The 23,378-nt window shown below is 39.7% G+C and overlaps 1 protein-coding gene across 5 annotated transcripts in view; it reads left to right on the top strand.

The window, feature by feature from the left end:
* Positions 1-23,378, top strand: part of LOC123970982 (phosphatidylinositol 3-kinase regulatory subunit gamma) — a 229,606-nt gene that overhangs the window by 81,575 nt on the left and 124,653 nt on the right. For all 5 annotated transcript variants that reach the window (XM_046049445.1, XM_046049443.1, XM_046049444.1 and 2 more), the window contains one exon: positions 22,453-22,584. In XM_046049445.1, coding sequence (XP_045905401.1) covers positions 22,453-22,584 — 132 coding nt within the window. The remainder of the gene's footprint in view (positions 1-22,452; positions 22,585-23,378) is intronic.

Here is a 23,378-nt window from a genome sequence, read left to right as displayed (position 1 = left end):
GAGTCCATGACCACCACAAGATTGATCTATAGTTTTTTTTTTCCCCCCCTTGTTGTTCAATAAGACTTTGAAGTTACTATTCTGTTTTTCAGGTAATTCATGAACAAATTAAGGCCACTTTCACACCTGTAGTTCAGTTCACTTGGTTTCTGACCAAGGAAAGATAAATATAGGCGTACGCACGAGCTGTTTTCTTACAGGTACAGTGTCCTGAGAATCAAGTCGGGACATTGTACGGAGTTGCCCTTTCACATGTGTAGCACACAACAGGACATTGTCTCTGTCAAATGCATTCTCACCTACTGGAAATTCTGTTTGATGTAGGCCTGGGTAGAGCGTGCAGGAGGCGCAAAAGCGCGCTGCAGAAGTGTTGTTTTACAGCACACTGAAGATAGCGGACGAAGCTAAAGACTCATTTGTAATGATGATGCGTTGATAAGAATGCTGCATATATTTGCACTAGGGTACTGGCAGGTGAAGGTCCATTTAATGTCCAGTTCAACTGATATGGGCACGTGTTCTCACATACATCTCGTCCAGGTAATTTCTGGAGAAGTTCAGGGTTGCAGTCCTTGTGTGAAAGACTCTATACTGTCATACAGACGGACTCATTAATTGGGCAGTTTCGTTGGTGTGGTGGTCTTCTTCATTAATGTTTAATGGACCCCAAGGGGGAATCAAATTCTGACAGTAAGTCATGCAGCCTTGTACAGAAATTGTTTGTTCATTTATCCTAACATGTGATTTAGCACAATTACAGTACATCTTATACAGATTGCTTTAGAGAGAACTCCCTCATTTCCAGTCAGCAGGTGGATTTAATTGTAGGTTAGTTTTTGAATTAATGCAAAAAATATATCCAAATCTTAAAATCTGTGGTTGATTGTTTGCTTTTACACAACTAACGAACCACTGGGAAACAGACTGAGGCCATCCGTTTCAGTTGTTCTTGTTCACGCTGGGTATATGGTTAAATTTTAAGCTTTCACACCAGCCTAAATGAACCAAACAGTTTGCTTCTGAGAGCACCTGAGGAATAGATGGATCCTTGGTCCCATGTTTGCAACTTTGCAATAATAGTATGAAGAATATCCTATACCAGCATACCACTTACAAACTACCACAAGCAGTGTGTCCTTGGTGAGGGCCCTGACAGAAATACATTTGCTTCCCATAGTTCTTTATAAATATTGATGATCCAGATCACCTTAGAGGGCATTTCTTTGGATATAAAGTTATTTCAACAAACTTAGCCCCAGGTTTGTAACAGAGGTAAAAGACCAGGGGTCTCATTTATAAAACTGTGCGTAGAATCCTCACTAAAAGTGTACGTGCGCCCAAAAGCCAAAAATGGCGTACGGCCAAAAATATTCAGACTTATAAAACCGTGTGCACACTTCTAACTAATGTTCCTTTTATAAATCACAATCAACTTGAAATGTGGTGCATGTGAGGGAGCTCCATGTCCGACCCTTTAAGCGTCCATAGTTACCTCTAAATGGCCAGTGAAACAATTCATTAATATTAATTCCTCCTGACTGCGCGAAGAAAAGGAGGCAAATTCTGACAGAAAAGCTACAAAACTAAATTTAACTCAGTGTGACACTGACGTTCCTTTTGGTGAAGCTGAAGTTGTTTGGTGAGTAAAAAACGTACTTTCACGCAACGCATGTGCACCGGAGGAAAGGGGGCCCCGGAGCACCGCCCCCTTATAACCGATCTGCAGGAAGGCAGCATCCCTCTTGATTAGTGACGTCACTGGCTGGAGGAGAACAAACGCATGCAAGACGGGATAACCCAGCTACTAATTTGGATTCCCCTGTTTGAAAAGAGAGTAAACCAAATGCATTCCACCTGTGTTGAAGCATTTGTTTAGGCTACACAAACAGTCCACTCACTTAACGAGGATGCCGATGAGTTAAAAGAAATATGACTTGTTGTAAATGAGAAAAAGATTTACTTGATAAAATAGCGTTTTATTTTCCTTAAGGTGTTTTTACAAGCAGCGCATCACATCCACACACTGGCACACAGCGTCTGGCTCAATAAGGCAACGAACATCTGATAACAATAGGCTACATGAAACTGTGCTCTATTTGCTTGACTGACGCATTGAAAACGGCATCAATTTAAATGTAATTTGTCCTCCTGTTCACCTCATTTATGAGAATAAATTGCACTGCATGCAAGTAGCCTATTAATTAATATGATTCCTGATTAAACTTTACAACATATTTTAGCCGTTCTTTTGCAGAAACAGATATCTCAATTTGTGTTTATGATCCTAAATCTGGATCTTTTTGTGTGCACTGCAAATGATCTTAAATTATGTTGGGGGTTTTTTGCACACTTCAGGGAAAATCAATCAAACGGGTGTTTGTTTATTCAGGAAGGCTTTAAGCCTATAATACTCAGAGGTAATATTTTGATTTATCTTCCACAACAGTAGGCCTGTTCATTTCAAACCGTTTCATCCTTCTGCCGTGTGAGTTGCCGTTTCTCTTTTCTCCTCTTTATGTGTGTACGCATGAGTTTATTTACAAGACCGCACATTCTCCCCTCAAGTTTGTTTTTTATAGATCACAACCTTTGCTTGGGAAGTGGCGTACGCACATTTCCAGACCAGTTTTGTATGTATGCAGCGTTTATATATAAGACCCCTGGTTTCGATTGGAAGAATTCAACAGGATTTATCGAGCCATCAGCAGCCGTCAGCAGTCATTCTGTTGTAGCTGTTCATAATAAGATTCCTTAGTTATATAAAAAAGTAAATAGAAGTGAGTATGATACATGAAACCCTGAGTTAAATCTGCAGATAATCAGCCTGCTGGCAGCTATTAGAGGTAGCATGCCAAGAATTATTAATAATTATCTAAATTCCTTAAAGGCTGTAAGTAAACTGTAAGATTTATTCTGTCATTTGGAGTGCAAGAGCTTTATCTGAGCAAATACCACGAACCTATGGGATGTCTTCTGCTGTTTAAATAATGGGAAGAGGCAGCTGGCTTTTTATTAAAAATATTTTCTGGTGCAGCTTTAAACTTCTGACTCATAAAGTGGTGTTTTCCCAGTAATGTTTTGAACAATGGAAATCAGAACCAGGTTGGGTTAAATGGGGAATTCCCCTTTAAATGTTTCATCCAGAAGTCTATCTCTATTTTGATTTAAGAAGTCAGAATGATAACACCCAAAATGGCAATAAAATGCTTAATCCCATAATATCCAATTTTGTGCTGAAAAAGGAAACAACTCTGCAAATCCAACACAGTATATTGAACATTTATATAGAATAGATTTAGTGTAGAAAACGACATCCACATAACCGACACACACACCTAGCTTCCTTGGGCAGTGGTGGGAGGTCAGCATGGGGGCAAAGATATGCACATACTGAAAGTAATTGACTGAAAGGAGCTGACATGTGGGCACTTTCGCAATTTAGCATGCAGGCTTGACACGCACACCCACATATATGTTGAGACAGAAAGGGGTCTGCTGGAGAGAAATCCTACGCACGTTATGGTATAAAATTCAGAGAAATGCAGCCACTGACATCCCACAGTCACGACGGCTTTATGTGCAGTAAGTGCTCTAATAGACACCGACAGATCCTATGGAATATATATGGAAATCCGTAGCTTGTGTACAGATTTGTGCTGACATGAGGCTGTGAAGTTACGTGAACACAAACAAAGGAAAAGTTTGGTTTGAACGGTCTGAAGACTCTGTGATGTGTGAGGAAGGACAGTGGGAGGGCAAAGAGGAAGAAAGGCATGTCTCTCTTTCTATGCCTCGTAGTTACATATAGAAAACTCTCTTTCAGTCTCTTCTCATTGTCAAAGTTGTCTGTTTGAGTTGTGCAGGCAGATGAGATGAAGGTAAAGAGGAAAAATACATAGAAATGTCAAGTCTCTCTTTATCTTGCTCTAAATGCAGTCAAACTGGTTACTTCAAGCAGAAAAGTAGAAAAGGACCCTTTGAACCTGTAGAAGTTTTTGCTTAGTTTATCATGATGAACATTATAATCCTCAGACAGAATTCATGGCAGAGCCGTTTATTACATATATGCAATATATTGTGCATGTGTACCTAATAAAGTGGCCGCTGAAGTGTAAACCATGTTTAGACTTAGTTCTGTCAAAACATGTTCAAAAAGAAACGTGAAGGATTCAATTTATTTCCACATTTAATGTTACCACGGAGTCAGTCTTTTAGGTATGCGCCACTTTTCTTTACACAAGTGAATTTGCATGAGGATGCATGATCCCTTCTGTAAGCATGGTTGTGCAGACACATAAAAATCGTCTAAATTCGATTTTGAGGCATGATCTTAACTCATAAGGATCTGTTTTTCTTTGATTTCTAAGCCAATTTATTAACAAACAGCATATTGCAATCTCTGGAAAGAGTGAGCAGATTATTGATTCAACCAGTGTGTGTATGATGTCTGTGTGTTTTGATTTGAGTGAGTTATGACTCACTAGGGTTAATAAATATGATTCTGGGGCTTCATGTAACTCTGATTTTAGTTGTATTACGTCTGTTTATCAGTAACTATGAACAAGAAGCATCAAAGAGAGGTAGACCTGTAGATCAACTTTTGAGTGTAGACTAAACTGTGCCTTGAGTGTGTAGAAATATTTCAGTTAAAATAGATTTTAATAATACTGTTATACCTTACTGGGAACTGGGTGATGAGTTATGTTTTTGCAGATGCATTCTACAATAATTGAAAGATTTAGTTGTGTTTTAGTTCCTTTACAACTTGTTTTCATAGTTTTTCAGTTGACTTCATTGCTGCAATCTAAGTGACATTAGAGAGGTTAAAAGTGCATGTACCTCCAACAACAGAGGTCAAAGTTTAACCAGGAGGTCCACACGGGTGGACATTTGCAACCGATCCTTTCAGCATCATTGTCAGGAATAATGTCCAAGACCTTAAAAAAAAAAAAAGAATGGTTCCTTAACATGTAGAATGAAGTGAGATACTTCATGTAATGGTCCGTATCAGTGTTTTGCAGAACTGGTTTGGTATGTTTCATGGAACATTACAGAACACAATCACTGTGCAGGAGGAGTACCAGGGCTGCTGCAGTGTGCCTCTCTTTGTTGTGTGTTTTGCTGCATGAGTTATGGACTAATGTTATGTAACAGGGAGTTGTTGCATTGTACAGGCACTCTCGAGTTATTCCGCAGCCTCAGATCCCACCGGATTTATCTGCGTGTGTGTGTGTGTGTGTGTGTGTGTGTGTGTGTTTTATGTGTGTGTGTGTTTTATTTGTCTATATATTTATGTTGCTCCATATGTACAGTATTTTTTCATATCAAAGTGAGAGTGTGTGTGTGTGTGTGTGTGTGTGTGTGCATGCGAGTGTGTGTGAGAGTCACACAGGCTAGGAAAGCTTTCTAAAGCATTACCTCATCTAGTTGACCTCCGATTGGTACACGGCATGGACGTTGCCATGGTGATAGCTAGCCTTTTTTAGCCGGTTGGTTCTGCCGTGCCCACACATCGCTCTGTGCGTTGGCCCAGTAACTCTGGGTGTGTGGGATTGCACTTCTATCTTTGTGAGGACCAGATTGAGTTTTGGACCTGAAGGTGATGATATTTGTGTAAAGTGAAAACATGTTGAATGTATTAAAAATAATTGAAAATATGGGACATTTTGGAAAGTGTGAACCTTTACGGAATGTGCAGACAGTTGGGGAGAGTGGACATTTTGCCAGATTGAGGACATTTTGGAAAATTTAGAACATTTAGTATTGGCATTTTTAAACACAGGACATTTTTGGAAAGCGAGGACATATGTAGAGAAGGAAATCATTTTTGGACTGTGAGGGAATTTTAGGAGAGTGGGGATATTTAGGAAACGGTTTTAAAAGCAGACACATTTTGGAAAATAGCAACATTTTTAGGAAGTGAGGACATTCATCAACATTTAGGATATTTTGTGCCAGTAACAACAAGCAACATTTGTTTGGAAAATGCGACATCTTTGAAAAGTGAGGGCATTTTCTGGAAATGAAGGTTTTTTTGGACAGTGAGGACTTTTTTGCCCAGTCTCACTTTTTCAAAGAGCTGTTTGACAGTTAAGACGTGGTTTTTGGATTAAGGTTAGGATGAGGTTTAGGTTTGAAGGATTAGTGGTTTAGCGAATACATTATGTCAAAAGTGTCGTCAGGTATGGGAGCACAAACGTGTGTGTGTCTGTGTATGAATAAGTGAACACATGAACCTTTCCATCACTCGCCGGGTCTTGTGTATCTGTGTGTACCCTTTGACCTAGTTAGAATTTGTATGATTATTACATGGATGTACTAACAAGCACACACAGAAACAAACACTGTGCCAACTGGTCAGGCACAGAGTGGGCAGTCTCTGTTTTGGAAACGATGACTCATGTTAGCTCAGACTGACATACGTAATACACACACATACTGTATATACATATATTTGTTTTATATATACATGCAAACACTTGTATATTCAAACATATAGGGACATACTGCAGCTCTGTGCGCTAATCCACACACACAAACAATCAATAATCATTATATGTGTATAATAATTTTTCAAACTTTAACAGACATAATGAGAATCCTCCTCCTCCAACTCCTCTCACCTCTTTCTCATCTCTCTCCTCTCCCTCCACCTCTTGGTTTAGATAGATGGAGACATATTACTTTTCTTCCCGTCCTCCCATCCGATCCGTTAACTGCTCACCGCTAACAACCAATCAACCAATCTGCAGCCCTGGAACCATTAAAACATCTTTTATTTCGCTGCACCTCCTTTAGGTACTCTTCAATCTCCCCCTCTCTCTTCCTTTCTCATCTTCTCTCCCTTTTTTTATTCACTCATTCATCACAGTCCCTTTTCTTCCCCTCCCTGCCTCGGTGACAGGAGCCGCTGAGTTCAGCAAAACACAAATTAAAAGAGCTCCTCTGCTCCATCTCTCCATCCTTTTCCTCCGTCTCCATCCCTCCACGTCCGTCCTTCCTCTCGTCTGTCGGTCTCGGCCCCGCTATTGGTCGGAGGTGATGTCATCATCTTCCTCTGGCGCCTGTCAATAACCTATCAGAAGCCAGTGTTTTTACAGTCAGCTGGGGAATGAAGAAGTGCAAACATACACGCACCCTTACACACACACACACTAACACACTGATGCACAATGGACGTGAGGTGGAAACATAAAAGATTCTGTCTGCAGAGGTATGTCAGTGTATCTTAATAGCCTGTAGAGTTGAACTGGAGCTGCAGCTCTTTCCTAGGGATGTACCCATCTGACTTTTTCAGTTCCAATACCACTACCTGGGCTTTAGGTATCGGCCGATGCTGAGTGCCGATCCAATACCAGTGTAAAATGAATTCCTCACTGCAAGGAAGACACTGGGAATCGGGTTCTTTGGCATGAAGCTTCTGGAAGTCCTTGATTAATTTGGCTGTGTAATATTTTGCACCTCTCAAAACATGGGCTTTGCAGATATTGCAAGTAGCTGCAGAACTTGTTGGTGTAGTAAGCCTTCAAACTGCTGACCCTTTGTTTTTCAGCTCCCTCCATACAATGTTAACTCTCCTAGCAAAATGTTCGGGTCTGCCGGTCCGGCACACTGCTGATGCATCACATAGTACACGCATAGATCCATCCCATAAATCCTCCCCCTTGTCACTGATACCCAATCCAGCTATTTAAGTCAGTATCGGACAGATATCAGTGTGGGATCGCTGCATCCCTGCTCTATCTCTAGAAATTACGGCCATATTTGACAATCTTTACCTCACTACTTACGTCCAGTGCCAATATTTAGTAGGAAGCAGGAAGCTGTGTGTTCTTTATGTACCGAGACATAAAGTAAAGATGTGCAAGTCGGGGTGTGAGATGGGTGTGTAGCTATTCCAACTTTCACACTGGAGATCGAGGTTCATGTCTCGTCACAGGGCTGCAATTAGCATTTGTCTTTTTAGTAACCATAAGTATGTCTTTAACCTCGACCATATCATAGTGGCCATAGCCAGATATTGTAGGGAGGTAGAACTTCTTTAAAGGGTATACTTGACTTAGTAGATGTTATTGTTTTGCAGAGTTATATAATTTTGTGCATGTGTGCCCGGTGATGTAGTTGTTATTTTGATGGTGGATAAAGGTAGTTTTAGTATTTGCTCCACCTTTGACTACTTTTGTGCCACGAATTATTGTTTCAAATCATTCTAACCAGATGTTGAAAATGCATCTGTCTCAATATGGCATGTACATCATTTTTTCATCTCCACACTGAAGTATGTAAGAGTTTAGAAGAAGTTCAGACACCACTACGCTGCACAGCTGTTTATAATACTATGAGAAAGGCTTTTACAATTCTGGGAGGTTATCACAACAAGAATGTAAACATGTAGACAGTAGTATGAGTTAAAAACTACAAAATATTTAAGAGGAATGGTCACACATCTGACTGACCACAGCAATGCCTCGCTAGATGATGAATATAGCATGTTTACACACATTCAGAAATGAGGCAGTGTGTCAGTGGTAAAAACATGTTTTTTTTTTTTAACACTGAAACCTTTATGTCAACGCAAATGGTTACTTCTGTGGCATAATGTGGAATAAGCAAACCATCATATCCAACTTGTGAACATAACGCCTCAGACTTGCAGTAGTCAAAGTTGACTAATTTCAGAAGTGTACATCACACCCTCAGAAAATTCTCTCCAGCACTGTCCCCCTCCTCCTCCCCGAACACTGAACAAGCTCCCAGCATCCCATTCAATGATGTCATCTCTCGCACAGCGCTGGAGTGTAGTCTGGCAACACGCCCTGACACACAGTGGATTTATTTACTGTATGTAAATAGATTTATAACATGCTTATATGTACCTGTCTTTCTCTTTCCTTCTCTTCTTCTCTTTTCTCTTCGTCTCTGTATGCCCACTTCCTGTCTCAGATTCTTATCTCTGCCATATGCTGCCCTGTAACATGAACGACTGAAGCGATACCTGTGGCTTCACCGTCTGTCAGCTTTTGACATCATTTTATTCTCTTTTCCTTTCACTCTGCACCTGCAAGCTAACATTTTATTCAGTCATATCTTGCTCTGAATCCTAACCCACAATAAGAAAGTGTGTCCCCGAGAAGGTACGCTTGTTTTTACCCGAGTTTAGCCTCACAGGTAGATCTCCCTTATAGGCATACAAATCCAGACAGCTCCTTGGCTGGGATTGGTGGCCTGATGGTGCAGTAATACTGAAATATGCTTCCCAGGCTGATCCTGTCTCATTTGCTTTACTCACTACTTAATGTTAGTTGGCAGTAGTTTAACGACAGCAAATTATTGTATTGTAAGTTATTGGAGGTAATTAGTGGAATGAACACAGTATTTCTTATAGTACTCTGGAAATGTACATTATGTTGAATTTAACATTAGCACAGGCAATTCCTCCCTTAATGTTTTTACTAATTTATTAATTGTGGATCATTTAAGTCATCATCCGTGCCGGACCATGCAAAAGTATGAAGATTGAATAATATACAGTAGTGCTGAAGTACTACTAGGTCTTAAGACCACTTTTTGATAGTCTTGTCACGTTGATTTCAGCTCTTGGGTTTGTATGTGGGCGTTTCAATGGGAATGTGGATCTTTCAGATCAATTTGAGAAGTACCTATGATCTCGTTCCACCTTTTATTGTGTAAAAGTCTTGGTCTTGTCTTGGTCTCCATAAACTCTGGTCTTGACTTGGTCTTGGTTTGGACGGTCTTGACTACAACACTAATATACAGTAGGGATGAATCAAATAATTTTTTTGGAAATTTCCCTTTTAAAGACATATTTCTGTTCAAATTGCAGCGTTTCTACAGTACGGAAGCATATTTGATCTGGTGTTTTTATTTTATTATTTTATTTTATTTATGACTCAGCATCTAGGAGGTTACGCACTTTGACCAAACTCTCACACTCACAACTCAAAAATGACTAAGCTTGTCTCGCACCAGATTAGTGGCTTTTCAAATGTGACATGAAGTATTTGAAATGAAAACAAAACACACATTTTTGGATGGATGCGGGATGCAATCTGTGAGATTGTCAAACAAACAGATTGTGTGAGAAATGTGCTTTTTATTTATTTATTTTTTTTTACGGAGGAGCTGATTTATCCTTCAATGCAGAATCGCTCTCAACTATTATTACATTTTGGCCTTTGGTTGAACTTCTCTCTGCGGTATTTGGTTCATTTTTTTCACTTCTCTTTGTTCTGTCTGCCAGTTTGAGAGGATTTGATTATTTTCTTTTTGTCTCTCTGTCCTCCTGTTGCATGTCTCTATCATGTTGTGATATTAGTGTGTGTGTGTGAGCAGAATGTCAAGGACAGATGTAGACAGAGAGGAGAGCGTGTTCACTCATACAATGTACACATACATTTCCATGAACACACACAGCACAGCAGCAGTAATGGGAACTATTTGACTGTATTCAGTATGGAAACAGGATTAGTTTTGAGGGTTCAGACTGAGATTATCACCTCGGGGACCACACACATAAACACAAACACACAGACACGTACTGAACCATGTACTCTTTGTTCTGTGGCCAGTAAGAAATGAATATTTCTGTCACTATTTTCTTCTCTTCCCCCCCTTTTTTTTCCTCCTCATCTCTCTTTTCTTTTTCTTTTTTACTTTTTCTTACCATGGTTTTTCTTAGTCCATTACTCTGTTGTTCAGTTCTTTGTTTACCTCTTGCCAAACTGCTGTACAGAGAAGTGGACACCTTTTAAATCAAGGCCCCTCCTCAGACCTTTAAAATCCATAAAAAGTCCCCAAATTACCCAAAAAAGAAACACATGGACTGTTCATACTGACACATTATTTCATCTCCACCCACTCAGCAAGTGACAAGGCCAGTAGTGTGGAGGGCAAATTCTGGTAAAAGCCTTTTAAACCACCTCTCAAATTATAATATACCCCCCTGATGATTTAGGCTACACCTGTTCCATAGCAGGATCTTAATACAGCAACATTTTGTACTTGCAATGAAAACAAAAGCACTGTTGGGTTGCTTTAAACTGTGCCTAAGCTGTTTCTAATCACTCAATGGCGGCAAGATGCAAAACCAAAATAGACTCACTGATGATCGACTGATTAGGCTATAGATTTGCATACAGTCATTGATGCGAAGACCTCAAACAAAGCTTTTCTGTTCTTGGGAAACAGACTGTATGACAAGAAATGAACATCATCCTTGTGTGCGGTATGGTGGCTATATCAGATCACAACTGTCCAAGCGAGGATGTAAACGAGGATGTGCTCAGCTCAACACACATGCAGAACTACCTCTGCATGAGAGGGCAGGTACTGCCTTCTGTTTTGTATGTGTGAATGCAGCATTATTCCTGATATCTGTTTTTAATTGTTCACATGTTGTGTGATGCCAGAAACAATTTTCTGAGTTCACAAACAACCAACAAACACTGGATAAGGGGCAAGCCTTACATTATCAACGCTCTTTGGCCCCTTCAGCTCTATTCAAGCTTGGTTTCATACTGACTTGCCAGTCAAAATTGCTGGCTTGCTGCTAGTTAGCTCAGTCGCACAGTTTATTCAAGAGACATGTCTCATGACTGACATGCTGCGCGCGTTCTTTGGCTATTCTCTCCATTAAAAGTCAGCACTGTCGAGACGTTTTGCAGTTTAAGAGCAAGTTCACTGAAGTTGATCTGTATGGGTAAGCTTTGTGGGGCTTTACTTCACCTGTGTGAGCAAATCCACTGATTGTGTTGGATCCATTGAAACAAACTTTCACTCTGTCATTTAAATACTCACACACTTGTACTGAGATGGACCTAAAAGGGCCTTTTCAGTCCAATCACTAAGAAAAAATTTGAGATAATCCTCTTATCCAGAGTCACATAAGAAAATACCAGTCTCATTTATGTGCATTTAGTACAGAGACAGGTGGGTTTAGCCTATTAGACTTGAAGCAAAGGGAGAACTACCTGTTTGAAAATAATAGAAATTCTGAGGAGGAAAAACACACTAAGGAAAAGATGGCCCTAATAATCTTGTAAAATCCGGCAGACACACTTCAATCAGACATACCTGTATGTACATAAAACACACATAAAGCAAAAGTATCTGCAGGTCCATTAAAAGTGTAATAATGTTTTAAACAGAAATATTTTATCACAAACCTTTAGAATGTCTTTAATGGTGCATTTAAATGTTTCCTCAGTGATCCTGCTGATCTTGCCGTCTTTACTGTGTTTTGTCTCCACAATCTAGTAAAATTCCACTTACTGTAAGTTAGTGAAACTGGCACAACTGTGTTAAAAGAATCCTTACGTGTAATGTGGATTACATCTTGTATTGAATATCATTTTTTTCCTTTTAACTATAGCTATGACTGCTGAAAATAATCTATCCGCACATCACTTTAACTTTCTTCACATTGTGGTGATGGACTCATCGCAGACAGAGTCACATCTTTGAAACAAGTGAAGAATAAAATCAGATTCAAATTAAAAGAATATTCAGGACGTGTTCATTCCCAGAGGCGGTTTCAACTCCTCACCATTACGCTGTCAGGACCAGGGCTGGATTAAGCCGGTAGGGGGCCCCCGGGGAAAGATCCTCTTGCCTTTAGGTATCCATGAGGTACAGTGCACACAGCCCAAACTCTTTCCAGGACGCTTGTGGTGTAGTGTTATGATAATCTGGCTTTACTCCGCCCTTGTGTAAGGTTGAACTTGTTATTTAAAATTTTAGTTCTGTTAATCTTAATCTGGCATTTTTCCTGTTCATTTCTTTTTTTAATGTTTTGTTTTCCTTTTACTAATCTCAAGGTCTATTTAGGAGTTGTTCTGGAATTTTCTTTAATAGGACATATACTGAACAAAATTATAAATACTTTTTTGTTTTTGCCACCATTCATCATGAGCTGAACTCAAAGACTTTTTCTATGTACACAAAAGGCCTTTTTCTCTCAAATATTATTTTTGTACAGATCTGTCAAAATCTGTGTAAGTGAGCACTTTTCCTTTGCCAAGATAATCCATCCACCTCACAGGTGTGAGACAGCATGGGTATTGCACAGCTGTGCCTTAGGCTGGCCACAATAAAAGACCACTCGAAAATGTGTTTGACATTTTCGACAGTTTAACATTTTGTTAATTGGGAACATTTTGACTTTTCTCACACTTTATGTTTGTAAAATATAAACTGAACTTTGTTTTCAGTCAACATCAAGCTGTAGTTTAAGCATTCGAATGATATGTTGACAGTGTTGCTTATTTAGTTCAGCATATGCTTCTCCTAAACCTGAACTGTTGGTCTTTCCTGCTGGTTTGTTTGATTTTCATATGATTTTGTCTAATCTTATTAAGAATTAAGGTCAAGTCAGTTTTATTTATATAGCCCAATATCACAAATCACACATTTGCCTCAAGGGGCTTCACAATCTGTAGACCATAGGACACTGTCTGTCATAAAACTCTTGATTCAGATGAGAAAAAACTGCCTAACAAATGCCGACAGACAATAGATCATGTGTACAGAATAGACAAACATAATAAAATTATCCTAAATAATCAGGATGACACACTGGCAATCCGATGGACGAGTCTGGAATTGGCGGTTGCCAGGAGAACGGTACTTGCCTGACTGCATTGTGCCAAGTGTAAAGTTTGGTGGAGGGGGATAATGGTGTGGGGTTGTTTTTCAGGGGATGGGCTTGGCCACTTAGTTCCAGTGAAATTAACTGTTAATGCTTCAGCATACCAAGACATTTTGGACAATTCATGCTCCCAACTTTGTGGAAACAGTTTGGGGATGGCCCCTTCCTGTTCCAACATGACTGTGCACCAGTGCAAAAAGCAAGTCCCTAAAGACCTGGATGAGCAAGTTTGGTACTTGACTGGCCTGCACAGAGTCCTGACCCCAACTGCGAGCCAGGCCTTCTCGTCCAACATCTGTGACTGACCTAACAAATGTGCTTCTAGAAGAATGGTTCCATGAACACACTCCTAAACCTTGTGGACAGCCTTTGCAGAAGAGTTGAAGCGGCAAAGGGTGGGTCAACTCCATATTGAACCCTACAGATTAAGAATAGGGTTTATTAACTTTCATATGCATGTAAAGGCAGGCGACCCAAAACTTCTGGCAATATAGTGTATAGAATATGGTTCCAGTGGGGCCTGAGAAACTTTAGGAGTCATCCAAACAGACCTGAGCTACAAAGGACAGAGACGCCTGAGAGAAAAGAGATGACAAGAAGAAGAAACGAGGGGGAGATGTAAAGACAGGCACACAGCTTGTGGGGCACAAACAAACTGAGGTTTAAAGAGATGGAGGGGTTTTCAGAAAGTTTATATTTTTCTTGCTGGCAGGACAAGTGTGGACTGTGAGTACTCGGCTTAAGAGAGTCACTGGAAGGGTAATGGTAAAAGGTACAAGGTAATCAAAAATAGGCAGCTAACTGAAGGTTAGATGAAAAGCTGAGTTTTTGGATTTAAAGACCCCAACAGAGTCAGACTGTGTGACGTCCACAGGGAGGTTATTCCAGAGGAAGGAGGCACAGTAGGAAAAGGCCCTGCAGCCAGCTGACTTCTTTTTAAGTCCAGAGACATACAGGAAACCCTGTAGTCAGAGATTGGAGAGCACGGGATGGGATAAAAGGTTTAAGGAGGTCTGAAAGGCATGAAGGGGCATGCCCATTTACAATTTTGTACATCATTAGAAGCACTTTTGAGTCTGTTCTGACATGGATACAGAGCCATTAAAGGAAAGCTAATATTGGTGTGATATGGTCAAACTTTCTAGTTGTAGTGCTAGCATGCAGTAGACCGGACCCCCTTTGAATCTGTCAAAAGATGGATTGGAATTATCCATCAGTGCATTTAATTTAATAAGGTCCAAGACTTCACCCTTAGTGTTTTTAGATTATCTTTTCTTTTTTATTCAATTAAAATTGCAAGAGCAATGTTTCCCCTGGAGCTTCCCGTGTCTCTGTTCATCTCATTCCAAATTTCATATTCGAATAGCATATTTATGGACTGTTACAACTAGCTCAGACAGTAATTTTGCTTTATGTGTGACACAGTGAGCAGACAAAACATATAATGCCTCCTTTAATTTAATCTGCATTATGTTGGGATTATCTTTTATTCCGTAAAACCCATGTTTCACGTTGACTAAATACTGTAATCCGCTGCTCAGGATATCAGATTCTGACATTAGGTTATGAAGGTAATTATTTCAGGTGTGAGCAGAAAAGCGTGCTGCTGCCATGGCAATGTTGAGTCTAAAAATATTTAACCACATTAACACAACAGCTTTGTATTTCTCGAGAACCCTACTGTTTATTATTGTCAGGAGACTTGCTTTTTAAAATGGAAGCTCTCCTCTCAAATTTATTTAAATGACTCTGATTCTTTGTTTGACAGCAAATTTTGCCTCTATCAGTCTCTAACGCTCTGCTTTAATTTAAACACTGCGATTGGATAAGCCAGTACCACTTATTCACGAGTCCACTGGATTTCGTTGCAGTTTCTCATCTTAAATTTGCTTGTTCGACTGAATCTGAGTAATGCTGGCGAGAGCAGATGACCGCACGGCTTTTGTAGTGTAATGAGACTCTTATTTGAATGCAAGGACGCACGCACACGCACACACACATCGCGAACAGAGAGAAACAATGCACAGAGTTGAACACAGGTTTTTTGTATTAGATTAAAGCAGCTTTATCTGATTAAACCATACTGCCGTCATTGTGTGTGATGTAGGGTTGGTTTTGTCCTTCAAATTTTCTGTGGCTCAAGTTCAGCAAGAGTGCATTTTTGTTCTGCGTCAATTCTGGAAGTTGCAGCCTTGGACAGTACAAGACAGCCGAGTAGTTCAAGAGACGGGGTCCTTCACTGGGTCATTGAGCATCTTTTTTATGCCTGTGATGTGACCTCTGTTTATCTACTGTACCTATACGTTCTGATTCCAGATAACAGACATGCTCAGTATTTTTTTTATTAAATGCCTTGCTGCCATGGTTTCAACAATAATCTGAAAAAAATCAAACAGGCCTTGCGTTTCTTCCTTTTTTGTTCCTGGAAAGCTCTCAGCTGCAGATAGCACCGAGCCTGCTCTGATTTGTCAACCTTGACCAACTTAAATTGAACCTTTTTTATAAATCACCGTTGTCAATGTTGTGATAACCTCCAATGTTACCTCTGTTTCTATGAGCACACAATTGTTCAGGCAGACACAGGACTGACTGAGAGAATGTCCCAGTAGTCATTGCAAATACTGTGTTAATGCTACCTTGGAAGTTAGCGTTGAAAGGATATGTTCATGACTTGTAAACATTCACATGATCAACAAATTTAGACAGTTGTGTGGAGGTTAGGGTTAGTATAATCTCTCAGTACCTATATCCATACAACAGACTTTTGCTGACATGACATCTGTTATTATTATTATTAATTAATATTATTCAAGTGCCAAGTTGGATGAATGCTAGTTTTCTGAAAAATCCCAGTTTCTGTTTTGGTAATTGTGACTTGTTTGAGAAAAGTTCAAATGGAAATAATGATATTTTCTTAGATAACTGGCTACTAATTGCATAGCTAGTAATGGTTAGCATCATATAAAATGCTAGAATGTTAGATACTCCAGAGTAGACTTTTTAAATGTTGTGTATTCTTGCTAATGTTAGACTACGGTCTAGTTTTTGTTCAATGTGCAGCTGTACTGTGAGGCCAGGACTTTCACAGGGGGTAATGATAAGATTGAGCTTGATGCTCAGTAAATACCTCCAAAATATAGGCTGACTACTTGTCAAGCTGCAATTATGTATTTCCACATATCTAGAAAATATCAGATGTGTTGGTATGTAGACGTTGGAGTTATTTAAAGGCATTTTTGACAGAGATGACAAATGAGTGACAAAAGTAGAGTAGCGAGTAATGTAATGGAAGTACTTATTCAATTATTAATATATAGGCCTAATGGGTAGTTCATTACATTTTAACATTACACGCCTACATCTGTAGTGATGAGCCATATTTTACTATTTTTGTTTTTAAATGTGTTGATTCCTGTTTTTATTGTGGTTTTGTTGTTATTATATAAAATACATTTTAATTTATTTTATTTTTTTATTTAAGGTATTAATTCAGGTATATTTAAGGTATAGTGAGTCTTCTCAGGTCTGATTATGTACCCTCTGTAAAAACAACTTTACTTGACCCTCAAACGAGAAATACAAACAATTATCCACGTACATCTAAGCTTCATTCAAGCCAATCAACCATTCCTGCCAAATGGATCCTGTGTAAGATGCAACAATCCAATAACAACACTCTGCTCTTGACTATCGACCCAGCTGCAATCCATCCATTCATTCATCCATCCATCCTTTCATCTCCCCATCTGTCAACTGATCCATATCCAGTGTCAGACAATGCCTTGATCAAGTATGCAGAGGAAACTGGCTGCGTGTGTTTGTGTGTGTGTAAGCTTATGGTCATTGATATGACGTAAGCAGAGAGAAATGAGAGTTAATGAAGAGAGAAACAATAATTTTGAAGCAAGACAGAGACAGATTAACCATTTGATCAATTGTTGATGTTAATGTGGATTAGTGCAGCTTGGTCATCAGCAGGAAATATTAAAAATATTGAATCCAAATTTACTTCCTTGACTTCTGAAACCATTTCTAGGAACTTCTGTTTTAATGTTGGGTACATTTGTGTCATAGCTGGAAACACAGCACTTGTCTTGTCTTCATCTGCAGTAAACAAGTCAGCAGACGCTAACCTCTCTTGAAAGGTGAGGTATGCAAATCTGGAGAAATCCAATACCATGATAACTACCATGATATAGAACGAACAATAACATAGCAAGTATTGTTTTGTTAGCTAGGTTGTGGAGTAGCAAAATGTCACTACAGTTGTTGCTGCAAAGCTAATATGCACTAGCGATACTCACAACTCTCCTGCTACTATAGCATATCTTGGTGAACTAGAAAGTAAGCAGAATTTCTGAGGACAAGGCATTTAATGTTATCTGACACACAAATCACGGCTGGAATAGGTTTGTGTGGCTCGGTCTGAGTCACTTTGTTTGTTTCCCGTTTATAGGGCCAGGGTTGAGGACAAACACCAGATTTCTTTTCAGTGCACACACAGAACGGGCAGCGAGCAGACCCTCTGGATATATTTGCTGAATTTGACAACAAGACGTGTATTGGATTAGAAATGCACATGCAGACTTTAACAAAGGGATTTACTGTCCTTGGCTGAAAAAAAAACATATATACAGGCCTGTAGATTCCTTAACTCCTCTAGACAGACACTTTTCAGGCTAAAACACACCCTGTTACATCAAAACAGCATCTTATGAGTGTGGACAGGCGAGAACGTTGCACAGCAAAGTCAATTTGTGTGACGTAGGCGGTGTACGAATCCTGGTGATGTTGTGACTATTTGCAGGGCTGGTATGCTAGTTGGCTTGGAACATGCTAGCATACCGAGTCATGATAGCCCGTCATGCTTGTTGGCTTGCTAACTGCTAGTTCAGAAGCTTACAATGTATACACACACCTAATATGATAGCTTCCTTCTCCTCTGGTGACTCAAAAGTCAGTACTTAACCGCTTAAAACTAGTCAAACGCGTACGTGTCCGAGTTCACTAAAGTTGGATGTGAATTTTTCTTCTTTTTCAATGAGTAACTCTGCTGATTGCAGTAATTCCATTGAAAGAAACGGATTTGTTTAGAAATATTTGTTTGCTGCAATAATAACTGCTGTGAAAGGCTGGTTCTTTTTTTGCGTTGTATTTTTCATTTTGGGTGCAAGTCATCTTGTTATTGTTTATTGAATTCCACAAAAACATTTCTGCTCTTCCTGTATGGCTACTGTGTCGTGTGGCTGATCCTTACCAGGCTGCTCTGGACCAACCAGAAGGTCCACTGGGTTGCTCACATACAGTACACTCTGGAGTGACATTAGGGCCAAAAGGAACCATAGAATAATCCCACTGGGGCTCAGGCAGATCCGGTTAAACAGACCACCAATTTATGAGGTGGTTTCTGATATCCGACATCAATTTTCTTGGTGTCTGATACAAACAAATAGCTGCTGTTGTTTTGCCCAAAGACACTGTCTGAGTTTTCCATCAAGGATAAAAATAATTCTTAATGCTCTGTGAAAGGCCTATGGTAAATTCTTGTGAAATTGTATTTAGTTGTGTCCAGATAATGTTCGTCTGGCTTTTCACAGCACTAAATAATGAACCCAGTGGCTTCAAAGAAATCATGTGGATTCCTTCAGAACAATCATGCCATTTTGCTTTTAGCGTGGGAAAGACAGACAGTCATGTCTCAGCAAAAGTTTTTGTCGTTGCTGCCTCCCTCAACTCTTTGAAGTCATAACTAACTCATGACCAGCCAATATGAGTGACTCATACGTACAATATCTGCTTTATTGAAACTTCTGTTTTTCAGACCTAAATATTGTCATTGTCCGACACAAAGTATACACAGAGCCCTCCTTGTACAGAGTGCCTTTTAATGAAACAACCAAATCAAACAAGGGGATTGGTTTGATTTCTCACTGAAGTCAGGGGTTGTTCAACCTGAAAAAAATTAATTTATATACGTTTTTATTAAACTAGCAAATTATTAGTGTTACTTATGTGGAAAAACAATTAATTCAAAGGACAATTGCCCAACCAGCACATAAGCCAAAAAGTTATCTTGTGTCCTGGTTGTGCCATCAACTGCACATGTCCATTAGTGTTTCTCTCCCTGGCACCTCCAGGTTGGCCCTACTTGGCCCATAGACCTTTCATTGGGATGACGTTATGCACATAAAATAGCTTTGGGAGGCTCTAGGGCAGTTTGACACCTAAAACCTTCATGGTTTGAAAAGAAAAAGAGTTGTTTACCCTCTAAGGAGGGTTAAAATCAAGGGGAACTGGTTGAAGATACTAGATACTACTTCTTCTGAAGTCTCTTGGATGAGAGGTGATACCTCTTCGAGTATCTTTAACCAAGTCCACTTGCCCTTGATTTTAACTTTCCTTGGATAACTATGACCTACATGACTAGATACCTTACAGACAGTTGTTTACCTTGGTTGTGTCTGGAGGTGTCCTGTAAACATTCTCAGAGATGTCTCTTTTTATAATAGTGGTCCATGGGGGAAATGCATATTGTGCTGCTGGGACTTTTGTTGTTGTTGCAGTACCACAGTTGGCCACTAGGACAGGTTGGCAACAACTGTGGTGAATGTAGCTCTTTTATGCATTTATGCAACCAACAGACTGACTCCATTGTAACATCATATACTTCCTGTTTTATTGATCTCAGAATGTCCCATTAACATTGTTCGTACATCCCTGGAACATTGAGTCTCTCTTCTGCCCATTCATATACTGACACTACCAGTCGATGCCATTTCCCTGTGGAACACACACTATAACATTTATTTAACTAGCATGTCACACACATTAAAACCTCTTTCACAAGTAGGACCCAGCCAAGACAGGGTGTAGATCATGCATCCAACACATAACAGGAACAACAACACCAGATCACAACAGCATCAACAGGTATGACAAATATACATCACATAATACAGTGCATAAACAAGGCAGCAGTAAACACTGGCTGTGTCATATCATGCATCATTTCATGCACGTCAGTTGATGCCCATAGGACATATCTAACATGTCAGACAGACAGAAGTAGTAGTCAAGGTAGTCGAGTAGCCAGGATCTGTTTCTTCTGGGGAGTAAACGTGTCATATTTGCTGCTTTTCTGAAAGGTCAAGACTTGATAACACATGTCAAGACTGACTGTGTTTGTTGCCCTTAACAGTATATGACATGCCTAGCTAACACACGTGTTGACAATACCATAAGCTTGTAAACAAGAAAACAAAGTAAAACAGCCTGGGGTTCAAGGTTTAAACTTTTGTTGCTAATCATAATAATAATCATTCTTGCTGTAAATACATTGAATGTTAAAAGGAAGGTAGATTAGTGTATCTGCATTATTTAAAAAATGATAGAGGTGGACAGCAGTTCAAGATAGATTTTAAAGTATTACCCCAACAACAGTAAAACTAAGTGTGGAAGAAAGAAGCTTGGTTGTATGTAATTTCGCCAGTGGACGCATCATAGTTTGCCTGTATTGCCAGTGTCTTTTGTGCCTGAAGTGCAAACGGATAACAACCGTCACCATGGTCGTTTCGGTCACCAACACAAATCCCAACCTAATAATAAAATAATAGCTCTCTCAAATGAACAAATTACAATCTGCTCTTCAGTAATCATTTTGTTGAATGCTCTAGTACCCCTCCACAAACACACACACACACACACACTCACACACAAAAGTGTATTAATATCTTTTCATGAACCTGAGTCCCATGGCAACACCAAATGTGCCCTGTCTGGGTGTTGGGATGATCGAATCCCCCAGACAAATCACTGCATGATAACACAGGCCTCAGCACTGCCATGTGAAGAGGTCATCCATTGATATTAATGACCTGGTGGTTCACTGGCCTGTGGTGATTGGTTACGTTTATTCAGGCGTTAGTTAGAGGGGCAAATCAATGGGATTTAATAGTTTTGACTCCTGAGGGTGTGGTGTATGTAGTACAGAGAGGGTCTGGAGGTGGTGGATGGGATGAGGAATGAAAGAAAAAGAAAGCATAAAGAGGAGCCTGTGAAGTTGGTGTAGGAAGATGAAAGAGAAAAGGCAAACAGGAGAAAGAGGAGGAGGAGAAGCAGGGGGAGGAAGATCAAGAGCAGAATTGGGATAAGGACAAGTGGAGGTAGAGGAGGAAGGTTGAGGTGAAAGAAGGTCAGATAAAACGTCCTGTGGTGCCGTGTGGTGTGTCCTTTGCTAATCCGTCACACCCGCTGACACACACAGGCTTGTTATCTGTTGTTTTGTCTACTGGAGGATAGATTTGTTCATTCTCAGCATCTTTTTATCTTTGGCTGACTGACAGGAGTCCCCTTTTCATATAAACAACTGACCGTAAGACTTGACTCACTCTGAGAAGTCAGATCACCACTGAACCAATCCCCCATTTATTTTCCTGATACAGAGCTTTGGTCAAAGTTAGGACCCCATGAGTTCGTGTAGTTCAGCTTACCGTAGGTGGTACCTACTTAAAGAGTAACTTAACAATAAATTCTAATAATAATCCTACTCCTTAGTGTTGATTGTTTCCTGAGAAAATCTTTACATTTTCAGTGAAACATAAACACAATGTCCGAATGAATAAATGAAATGAAATGTCAAGTCACTCAGTGATTATCAGGCTACCAATGGGGCCGTGCATATCTATAGCAATAGCCTAATTTCTATGCTTAGGCCCCATATCAGTAAATAAAATACATGTTCTCTAACACTTCCTCTTTCTCTTCCTGTCTGTCTTTTGTCCTTACAGATCTGGTCTCAGTGGACCTGGACCAATATGATGTGGGTTCTCTGACTGATGCTCTCAGAGGTTTCCTGCAGGACCTGCCTGCCCCTGTCATCCCTGCCACAGTCTACAGCGAGCTGGTCTACACTGCTCAAGGTACAGTGCGGTACACTGCAACATACACAGGTGCACTGATGTTAGTCGTGGGTAAAACTGTCCCATACCTCTAGGGGTATCGGCGCATTTAGAGAGTTATGGTTTAATTTATCAAGGTTTTGACATTTCCAGATTCCTGCCTCCAGAATAATACAATGAATGTAAATATGATTTGGTTTGTGCTACAACATCTCCTTCCAGGGACAGTGTCCTTGTTACCATAGATTAGGGTCTCTCATCCTCTCGGTGACAAATAATACCAAAACTAAGTTGGTTTTTTTAAATGTATTTATTAATTTTTACTTGAAATAAAATAGTCCTAACCAGGTAAAGCCAACGTTATGGGAAACATTTGGTAGCAACACAACTATGACCCACATAAAATTTAAGAGTTTTCCTGTAGCTATAAGCAGCGTTTTCATGGCTGGTGACGGGTCTGGGTGCCTCCAGCTGCGTCCTCATCCATGTGTTCTCTACTCTCACACACTGTAGGCTTAAAATCTTAATTACAACTTCAAGCATTTAATTTATTTTTATTGGCTCTCTTGCATGACATATGCTTTAAATCCTTAAGCACTTGACAAAAAAAAGAATTTCAGGTTAATTATGCAAACTGTGAATTGTCTATCTAGTGTGTGTGTATGTGTATATATATATGTGTGTGTGTGTGTGTGTGTGTATATATGTGTGTGTGTGTGTGTGTGTGTGTGTGTATGTATATATATATATATATATATATATATATATATATATGTATGTGTATGTATATGTATATATATATATATGTGTGTGTA

This window comes from Micropterus dolomieu, linkage group LG05 (assembly GCF_021292245.1).
Source record: "Micropterus dolomieu isolate WLL.071019.BEF.003 ecotype Adirondacks linkage group LG05, ASM2129224v1, whole genome shotgun sequence".
In the NCBI taxonomy this organism is placed as follows: Eukaryota; Metazoa; Chordata; class Actinopteri; order Centrarchiformes; family Centrarchidae; genus Micropterus; species Micropterus dolomieu.
The sequence above is the reverse complement of the archived record's forward strand: the minus strand, read 5'-3'. Positions and strand labels throughout refer to the sequence as shown.